Here is a 10,608-nt window from a genome sequence, read left to right as displayed (position 1 = left end):
CTGTCTTAAGAAGCTATGAGTTTCAACATGTTAGGCGGGAGGGGAATAGATTAGCTCATAGCTTAGCTAAAAAAGCAGTTCTATCTGCAGATTTTGAGGTTTGGGTAGAAGAATTACCCGATGACGTGGATGGTGTTTTCCAGTCGGATCTTCCTTGAGTTAGTTTTTTGTTTTTGCGTTGTAGTTCGTTTGTTTTTCCTTATTAAAATTTCGCTTACCTTGTTCTCAAAAAAAAAAGTATAAAATTCTTGTGAACCTTCAAGTACATGCTTTTGGATTCACTCATTAATATATATATATATATATATATGGTAAAGTACATGGGTAACTTTTTTTTTTTAGATCTTACACCACTTGATTTTTCTTATTGGTTTAAGATATTCAAAGTTGTATGGTTGGATCGCACATTTTCATTGAATTTAACAGATATGCTAGTGTTAATATATCAAATATTATTTGCTATTTGATAAGATATTTTACAAATAAAACAATTATTAATCTTTAATCATTTTAATATTTTGCAAGTATTGATAATATAAATAATTTTTTTTGATGAAAGATAATATAAAGAAATATATTTTAATTCACTTAGTGACAGTATAATATAATCAAACTTAATTAATATTATATCATAAAATGAGTAATATTATACATGAACCAAAAAATAATCTTATTAATATTATACATGAACTAACTTAGTAGTGGAGTCCGAAAATCAAGGAAAGTTCCTTTTTTTTTTTTTTTTGAGGAGCTAATCAAGGAAAGTTCTAGTATGCCACTTTAGACAAATTCCAATCTTGACAATAGACTAATAGAGTCTGGACCTCTAATTTCAGTCAATAGTTTTTTTTTTTGAACCAAGGAAATGTGCAAAGACTGGTGACGGTTGGAAGAAAATTTGGAGCAGCTTCTCCTATAAAAAGGGCACATACTCTTTGTCTTTCATGCAAATGCACTAAAATCAAAGTGTTGTTAGAGGATAGAGAGCAATCTTTCTTGAATTTTCTATCAATAAATTGAGATGGCAATCAAAATCCATGCTTTTGTTTTCTTGGGGCTTGTCTTAAGCCTTATCTCAGTGGCTTCGGCCATTTCTGGAACTGCCACGTATTACACAGTTTATACTCGTAAGTATCTATATATAAAACCCTAGCTACTCTACTTGTAGAGCTAGATTGTTGTTTTAGTCTTATAATTTCATGTATAAATATACACCCATATTATTTCAACTTTGTTAGACCATAGTTTGTCACCAAATATATCACCCAAGGAGGTGGCGTAGGCTCTGATGGGCCAAGTAGTAGTACTGTCTGCCCTATTTAGTACTATGGTGCTCTTACACCTTGCATGATAGAGTTTAAATGAGCCAGGAATACTGAACACACATTCGAGTCCCATTTTTTTATTCCATAAAAAAAAAAAAAAACAAATTGTCATCAAATAAATTTTCTTTGTCATGATAGGCATGATCATCTAGGAAACCATAGCCTACGGCATAATATTCAAAGTTTGTAATAGCATGACCATCTAGAAAGTCTGAAAAAAAAATTGTTGACAATTAAGGATTATATAGTACCTAGGTTTGAAATTTTATTTCTTTAATTTATTTTGTTCCCCATGTTATTGTAGCGTCTGCCTGTTATGGCTTCCAAGATCAAGGAGTTATGATCGCAGCTGCTAGTGATGCCCTATATGAAAATGGGGCTGCATGTGGTAGAATGTACAAAGTTAGGTGCACAGGCCCTACAAACGCAGGGGTACCCCAGCCATGCAGGGGTGAAGTCACTGTTAAGATTGTTGATCGCTGCCCGTCTCCTGGATGCCAATCGACAATTGATCTCTCTCAAGAGGCTTTCAACATTATTGCTGACCCCGCTGCTGGAAAAATTAACATTGATTACACCCAGTAAGCCTAACACATTCTTTAGTTTATTTTCGAAGAATAACATTCATTTTCCTCGGTTTTACTACCATCAATTCTAGTCTGTTCGATGAGTTTTATGTGTTAGAATTTATTTTTTTTCTTACTTTTTCTCTTTTGTGATTTACAGGGTTTGATTCTCCTCGAAGAGAATTGACTGTTTTCCAAAGCAAGACCTCTAGTAATCATAATTATACGGAAATAAGAAGCAATTCATGGAAATTGGACATTTTCCATGGATGATCACTGGCAGTATACCGATGAAATAATACTTCTTTGTAATGATTTTCAATAAGAAAAATAAAAGATTTACTGCTTATAAGTTCTCTCTCTCTCTCTCTCTCTCTCTCTCTCTCTCTCTCTCTTTTGAAGTAAAATGGTGGCAATTTTATTCAACTTGAATATCTACATGTACAGAAGGCACCAAACGTTAGAATTTACATCTCATCAGAGCTTCCTTTGCTTAAGCATGAGAAGCATGCATGGTTACAAGCAGCACATATATATGCAGTTATGCACCACCCATTTGTGAACGGTAGCTTAACTTTAGCCGATTCAAATCTAGAGCCAATATGACAACTTCATTAACTCAAATGTTATGGACACTCATGTCCCAGGTTAAACAAATTTGATTGCGTTACCAACACACCGTGTCATGCCTTCCATACAAGTTTAATTTTTTGTGAAAGTTTCAGCGACCATAATCCATGCCAAAGGGCATGACTCCCAATAGCATTAAACGATTCACCTGTGATCTTCCTATCCTGGTGCAATAAGAGCTGGTACGCAACACCTTAAACGCCTATAACACAATGTTAGCTAGGGAGCAGACGGTCAGGCGAATAATTGCACTTTCACTATCAAATGTATAATGTTGGGTACATACTTATTAGTGAAATCCTACATTGAATAACAATAAATATGGTGTGTAATTAATATAATATAATTAAGCTTGAATTCGTAAGTAAAATTTTGGGTTAAGTGGTGTCCATATATGTTGTATTAACTACTATACTTGTATCTAATAAACCCCCCAACTTAGAGGGATTCTTTCTTTTATATATATTGTTAAATTACTGATTGTCTCAAAAGTTTAAACTATTAGAATATAATAAATTTAATTATTTAATCACATATATTCCCCTAAAACTCCGTCTGAAGTGTGGGCCAAAACTATCTTTTAATAGATGATGTTGCTCTGATACCATATTAAATTAATGATTGTCCCAAAAGTTTAAGTTATTAGGATATGATAAATTTAATCATTTAACCACACACTTTTAACATATATGAATTATGCATCTTAATCTTTTGTCTTGGATTGTTTATGGTCAGTTGGTTGGAAGTTTGATATTTCATTGTCATTCAGCCGGATCTTGGTTATGCTATCCACCTGATTAGTCAATTCATGACAACACCTTGTTCTATGCATTATGTTATTGTCTTTCAAATCCTTCGATATGTGAAGGTCATGTTCTTTCATGGTCTCCTTTTCTCATCCCAATCGATCTTCCTGAGATTTCCGAGTTTTCTCAGATGTATAAGGGGCAAGAGGTCCTATTGATAGGCGCTCTACCACTTGTAATTGCTTGCTTTCAAGGGATTATCCCACTTTTTGGCATAGTGAGAAACATTTTGTTATAGCTCTCTTTGACACTGAGGGTGAGTGCTATGAGCTAGCTATCACCACCTCTAAGCTTTATGGTTATAAGAAAACCTTTGGTACATCCCAACATGCTACATTGGCTATTTATTGTGAGTATGTGACAACCGGGGTGCTATTTAGTCTGTCCATAATGACATGTTTTATGAGCGCACCAAACATAATAAAATTGATTATCATTTTGTGCATCATCATTTGCAACAAGATACACTCCATGATCTATACGTTTTTGTTTTGGTTTTTCTACTGATCAGCGCAGTTGGCTAATGTCTTTACCAAGCTTATCCTCCAAGTCGTTTTAATAGCTAGGCCATCATTAAGTCTTGCACAATATTATCAGTATGTTTTTTACATCACTGATCACTCATAGGTGTGCCTATAAATGTAAGTCTTTACTTATAAAATTAATACATACAAAAATACAAAAATTGCTTTCTACTCTTTTTCCTTGTCTTAACAATAACAAATTAGAGCTGATCTAATAGTTTGTTCTTCACTTTAGTGGCTTCCCCACACCACTCTTCTCCTCAGCAGCTGGTTCTTCATCTCGGTAGTATATTGAATTCTAGCAGCACACTCACCACACAAAGTTTCTCACTTAATTTGTTAGGTATCCCTAACCTCCATACGTGCACGTTTCCACAGCTTAGGGCTATGAAGGCTAGGATCCCTGCTAGAGCTCAATCAGAAAATTTAACGTTCAACGAACTTGGTATGGGTTATGAAAGTCCAGTGGATAAAGAAAGGTCTTCAAGGATGCCTAAGAAGTTATTTCATTCTAGAGCTTTGTATGTGGCTGCGTACGTGTAAACTCGACAATGCATATCTTCATTATGAATTTATGATAGGTGGTCTTTTTCTTCGAACGATCCTTAATTTGTGCATGTGGATTGGTTGGGTTGAATTATTTTATATTTTTTTTTATAATTTACACATGCTTGGGTTTATTCTTGTCACCGAAACTCAATCTTTTGAAAATCATGCCAAAAATCTAAAGTCTTTACGGAAAAGTTTGGATAATATCTTAATTTTTTTTTGAGAGTGGATAATATCTTAATTTAAAGTCTTTACGGCAAAGTTTGGATAATATCTTAATTTGTATATTGACGATGTAGACTTGATATAACATAGTTTGTCCTTTGATTAACGACTTTCAAGCAAATTTAGGCACGGCTGCTACGTATGTAGTTTGAAAATTTCGGGTCTATGACATTGCGGTAGAATTTAATGACAATGCAAAATTACCTGCGTATAGTCCGGTATATGTGTCTCCTTGAAATTCTTATAATAAATTTTGGTATGTGGAATGTACGAAATGAACATGACTTGAAAATTGAAATGGAGAGCATCTTAATCAAGCATGTGCAATTTGAATATTTCTAGAAATGGAGAGGTTCTTCATGTGTCACTTTCAAACTCTTGTTGGTTCCTCCCAATATTTATACTTTGTTCAGGGGCCTTCTTATGTGTGGGCTTTTCTCAGCCCAGGCCTATTAATAATAATGGATGAAACTACATGGATTTAGGCCTCAAAGCCCAATGAGAATTTATTTTTATTTTATACAAGATAAAAATTATACTTTAACCTAATCTAAGTGTATATGTGTGAGAAACTTTCTCCTGGAGACTTGAACTCTAGCTTTTGCTCCCAATACCCTACCGGCACTTATACCTATGGAGTAACCACCACACCAAGGGTACGCGGTGATAAACCCAATGAGATTTAATGAACAACACTTTTGCTCCCCATACCCTACCGGCACTTAATTATACCTATAGAGTAACCACCGCACTAAAAGTACGCGATGATAAACCCAATGAGATTTAATGAACAGCCGTGTATGTAATGAGACACATTCTAAGGGCATAAGATTTGCCAATTGCCTAATTAATTGTGTCCTTGTGCTTCCCTTAAGTTCCACCTAAAATTAATTTTACTTTTTTCAGTAATTAAACCAAGTATTAAATGTTGTGCATATTTGAAGGGCCTTGGTTGACACTGGATCTTCCTTGAATCTTATCTATGTGAGTAGTCTAGAAGGTCATATCCAACTTGGAATATACCAAAAAAAAAAAAAAATATATATATATATATATATATATATCTCCAAGAATCCCTTAAGAAACAAATTTAGTTGACTCTTCTGAGTATATTATAGGCCATATCCAACCGGCACGCACTACGAGTGAGGACAATTGTTGCATTAACCAAATTTCTCACTATAGATTATACCGTTCATTCTCACGCTTTGCTAAGTGTTAGAATATAAGCGTAATCTGATTAAAAAAAAGAAAAAAAGAAAAAAGAAAAAGAATATAAGCGTAATGGAGTTAAGCCCAATGCATGAAATTTTTAGCTATTTCAAAAGAACGTTTGGTTCAAAGAAATATTGTGGTATAATTGAACTTTTAAATAATGGTGTACTCTAAATAATGGTATAATCTTTTCCAAAATCGTATTCATTGAGGGAATTAAAATGTAATAACTAAAAGGATTTAAAGGGATATAGACGATGAATCATTTGAATCACACGTTAGTATGTATGGGTGCTTAGGTCTAAGAAAAATGATTTTATGAGGAAATTAATAGGTAATAACTAAAGGAATTAGAGGAATGGTAGAGCAGTCTTGTCAAAAAAAAAAAAAGAAAAAAGAAAAAAAAGGAAGGTATGGTAAAAGATGAGTCATTTTACACTCTTGTATCTTGTATGCTCCTTTAATTTTTAAAAAGATGACATGTCATTACTATATGCATTCACAAAGGAACACATGTCATTATTGTATGCATCCTCTAATTGTGAAGATCCAACCTTTGATATGGATAATAAATAGTTTCGATGAAAAACTTCATGTAAAGATAGTTTTTTACGTTTTTCTGTATTTGGTAGTATTAGAAAAAAAATGGATAACCGAAAAATTATTTATTGACTAACCATATTTAGTTATAGAGTTGTTCTTTAGAAAATTTTAGTGGAAAACAACTTTATCTCACACCAAACTACATAAAATAAGTCAAAAAATAGTTTTCCAACTTATTTGAACATGGAAAAATAAAATCGTTTTATAGAAAATACTTTTTAGAAAATGATTCAGTTTTCATAAAATGTTTATGTCCAAACAAATGGAGCTATAAATGTGGAGATAGTAGTTTTTCACTTTTTTCTATACTTGGTAGTATTAGAAAAAGAATGAATAAAAGGAAAATTATCTCTTGAATTCCTATATTTTACTATAGAGTTGTCTTTCAAAAAATTTTAGTGGAAAACAACTTTGTCTTACACCAAACCACAAAACAACTTTATCTCACACCAAATGATTTTAGTGAATTCTAGTTAGCTTAACTGGTAAAGTTTCTGATGGTTAAATTAGGGATTTGAGGTTCAATCTCTGTCTACACCAAAAATCGATTGATGGTTTAGTTTGATGATAAATAACACAATCATCAGAAGCGGACACCATAGGTTAAAACTCTATAGAAAAAAAAAGTGTTAAAAGATAGTTTTCCAACTTATTTTAAAATTGCTACCAAACATAGGAAATTGAAATAGTTTTCTCGAAATACTTTTTGGAAAATGATTCATTTTCCATAAAATGTTCATGTCAAACAAATGGAGCTATAAATGTGAAGATAGTTTTTCGTATTTTTCTATATTTGTGGTTTTTCATATTTTTCTATATTTTGTAGTATTAAAAAAAAGAGAAGTGCTACATCCATATCTTTTTCACAACAAATTGTAGGTGGTAAGTAGTTATTGGTTCTAATTTGAATCTACAATTTAAAGTACTTTTTTGCCTACTCATAACAACTAAAAACAAATTACCACTTAGGATTTTTTGTAAAAGTATTGTGAAAATGTTTAGACATAGCATTTCCAAAACAAAAATGGATAAAAAGAAAATTTCTAAAACAATTTTATATCGCACCAAACTACATAAGGGAAGTTAAAAGTAGTTTTTTAACTCATTTTAAGGTTGTTGCTAAACATAGAAAGATGAAATAATTTTCTAGAAAATATTTTTGGACAATGATTTATTTTCCATAAAATGTAAATGTCCAAACAAACGGAGGTATAATTGTGATGACCCATTTTATTGCATTCCATTTTTTTTTTTTTTTTTTTTTCCATTTTGGTGAGAGATAAGATTTTAGGCTAACACTTACATAGCATTATACGCTTTGTAAACTATCAATTCGTTTTGTTTGGTAGGAAATTGAAATCCAAGCAGCCAAAACAAAATTCATACCAATATTAGAGATTGGGCTTTTCGAGATTACAGCTACTTATTGGGGAAAGAGAGCACCATGATGCTATATATTAGAGACTCTCCTTTGTGCTTTTAGACATATATACGAAGAAAGAAAGAGGAGACATGGAGATGAGAGTTTTTCTAACGGTGGGTATCATTGCAAGTCTTATCTCTGCAGCTTCAGCTATAACGGGAAGCGCCACATTTTACACTAAATATGTTCGTAAGTATTTATAAATGTTAAATGATTATTTGAAATTATAAATCTATTCATGGCAGGAACGAAATGTGTAGGGTGTAGGTCAGAATTACAGTTTTTCCCCTTTGATAAGTGTGGTTGATGGATAAATATCCAGCATATATTACTTTTCATTCGAAAAAGAAGGAGGACGAACATTTGTCTTACCAATCGAAAGAAAGATATGAATAATATACAAAGTTTTTCACAATCTTTGTTATAACGGTTGATATGACAAGCTGTATTTAAAACAAACAATATTATTTTCAAATGAATCAATTTTGTAAATATCATTTTTATCACTATCAATCAAATTAAGTATGTTATTAGTGTGTAGTATAACTTGCTGCACATTTACTTATTAGTTACTTTGATTTTTGAATGGAATTTGTAGTGTGCCTTTGTGTGAAAACCTCATTTTATCTCCCTTGTGTGTGTATGTGTGTGCATGACTCTCTATCAAAAATTACCATGGCTTTTAAGTGAATTTTGTGATGTGACTGTATGTTAGAACATCATTCACTCTCCCTTATGTGTGTGTATTTGTTTCTCATACTAATAATAATAATAACAACTACAATGACCTTTGAGTGGATTCCTTGGTTTGTCTGTGTGTTAGAATATCATTCACTCTCCCTCGTGTGTGTATGTTTGTTTCTTCTTTTTCTTCTTCTTATAATAATAATAATAATAATAATAGTGATTGGGGCCACATTAATGTGTAAAGGTTATATATCTAAATTTGAAGCATATTCCTAGAATTTGTTGAGATTAAAATGAAATAGAAAATTGTAGTGAGCAAGAGCAATGAAAAAGGGAAAGAACACAAGAGAATTATGTAGTTCAACCTGACGACTCACGAATAAAGCCGTTGATGGCTACATTGTTATTATATATGCTCAAGTGCCTTATACAATAAACCTTAATAGGGTATATATACAGGGCAGAGCTGTGTTGAATGGTGGCCCCCCCCAAATTTTGAAAATTTTTTAAATATATATATATATATATATAAATAATATTATTTTAATGTTTTCAAAATTTAGTCTATAAAAATAAGAGTTGGCCCCCTCAAAATTTGAATTAGTCCAATGATGCTCTTAAAAAAAAAATTTGTTCTAATAGTTATAAAGATATAACTTTATTTTTCGCAATTCTATTTTTTATTGTAAAATATACTCTTATATCTGTCAAATATTTGATAAAGTTTGGTATTAAACATATTTGAATCTATCTTTTTTAACCTCTTATGTGGCGATTAACAAGTCATTGACTCATTAAAAAATTCTTGTCACTAAAACTATACATGAAATGTGTCTTTAGTTGCCACATAATAGGTTAGAGTAAGATAGCTTTAAATATGTTTAGAGACTAATTTATTCCTCCTAGTTTTGGATCATTCATATTTTTAAAAATTTTATTAGTTCAATTGAAAGGTTTCTTACTTACTTTAGTATAAAATTTGATAATTTGTATTTAAAATGAAATTTTCTAAGAATTTCATTATGAAAATGGAAAAAATGAATTTTATTTTATGAAAGATTGCCATCAAACATAATTTTGATTAAAAATACTAATTTTTTTTTTTTTTTTTTTTTGTTGGGTCTGTGTATATATATAACTTATCAAATAGAAAAGTGTGTATATATAATAAAAAAAATGTGTGTATATATATATATATATATATGTATGTGGGGGTTGTCTTGATAAATATATTAGTGCTACAATTTAGCCCCCTCAAACAAAAATTCCTGACTCCACCCTTGTATATATACTATATTTCTATTGGAATTAGGGTTAAGAGTACATGAGCTTTACATAATTGGTCCTCTTGGATCATTATCAAAAAAAAAAAAAAACTATTATAAACTATTATAAACTATTATCTTTATTAATTTATAAAAGTTAAGTAATAAAAATTGTAATCCATCCCTAGCATTACTCCATTAAAATTGCAACAAGAGATAAGGCCACATGGACCTCCCTCGATCTCTTTCACCATCTTGTTCATTTTGTTCTAAATAATGACTTAGTTTTGTGTTGACAGCGTCTGCATGCTATGGCAACCAGGGCCAAGGTGTCATGATAGCAGCAGCTAGTGACGCCTTTTGGAATGGTGGTGCTGCATGCGGGAAATTTTACACTGTTAGGTGCACAGGAGACCATAACGGCGTACCACATCCTTGCACGGGTGCTAGTGTTACGGTGAAGATCGTCGATCACTGTCCGGGATGCTCATCTCAATTGGACCTCTCTAGAGAAGCCTTTGCCAAGATAGCTAATCCTGTGGCAGGAATAATCGACATTGAGTACAACCAGTAAGCCTAACAATTTATGTTCTAGGTTGGTTTCAGTGTAAAGTTGCTTATAAGTAGTCTCTTTGCCTTGTTGGTTGCAGGGTTTGAAGTCCTTCAAAGACAAGAGTAAATGCTCAAGCTGTTGGTAACTGTTGTAATAATATTGCACCTTAGAAATGTTTTTTTTAGAGGAATATTGCACCTTAGAAATGATTAGACAAGACAAATAAACTTGAAGATG

General features: G+C 31.9%; 2 protein-coding genes across 2 annotated transcripts; both read left to right on the top strand.

Annotated features, from left to right (window-relative positions):
* The first annotated feature begins 948 nt into the window (after positions 1–948).
* LOC115960669 (EG45-like domain containing protein) lies at positions 949–2,247 on the top strand. Its single transcript, XM_031079632.1, has 3 exons — positions 949–1,127; positions 1,630–1,906; positions 2,052–2,247. Exons 1-3 carry the CDS (start codon positions 1,022–1,024, stop codon positions 2,056–2,058), a joined length of 390 nt encoding a protein of 129 aa, XP_030935492.1. The 5' UTR covers positions 949–1,021; the 3' UTR covers positions 2,059–2,247.
* A 5,708-nt stretch (positions 2,248–7,955) lies between these two features.
* Positions 7,956–10,392, top strand: LOC115974700 (putative EG45-like domain containing protein 1). Its single transcript, XM_031095177.1, has 2 exons — positions 7,956–8,055; positions 10,118–10,392. The coding sequence occupies exons 1-2, from the start codon at positions 7,956–7,958 to the stop codon at positions 10,390–10,392; spliced, it is 375 nt and encodes a 124-aa protein (XP_030951037.1).
* Positions 10,393–10,608: the final 216 nt, after the last annotated feature.

The sequence above is a fragment of the Quercus lobata genome, chromosome 2 (genome assembly GCF_001633185.2).
Source record: "Quercus lobata isolate SW786 chromosome 2, ValleyOak3.0 Primary Assembly, whole genome shotgun sequence".
Taxonomy (NCBI): domain Eukaryota; kingdom Viridiplantae; phylum Streptophyta; class Magnoliopsida; order Fagales; family Fagaceae; genus Quercus; species Quercus lobata.
The sequence above is the reverse complement of the archived record's forward strand: the minus strand, read 5'-3'. Positions and strand labels throughout refer to the sequence as shown.

Coding starts and splice junctions, on each gene's coding strand:
- LOC115960669 (XM_031079632.1), top strand. CDS start 1,022: ATGGCAATCAAAATCCATGCTTTTGTTTTCTTGGGGCTTGTCTTAAGC. Junction 1,128..1,629: donor GTATTACACAGTTTATACTC/GTAAGTATCTAT, acceptor ATGTTATTGTAG/CGTCTGCCTGTTATGGCTTC.
- LOC115974700 (XM_031095177.1), top strand. CDS start 7,956: ATGGAGATGAGAGTTTTTCTAACGGTGGGTATCATTGCAAGTCTTATC. Junction 8,056..10,117: donor ATTTTACACTAAATATGTTC/GTAAGTATTTAT, acceptor TTGTGTTGACAG/CGTCTGCATGCTATGGCAAC.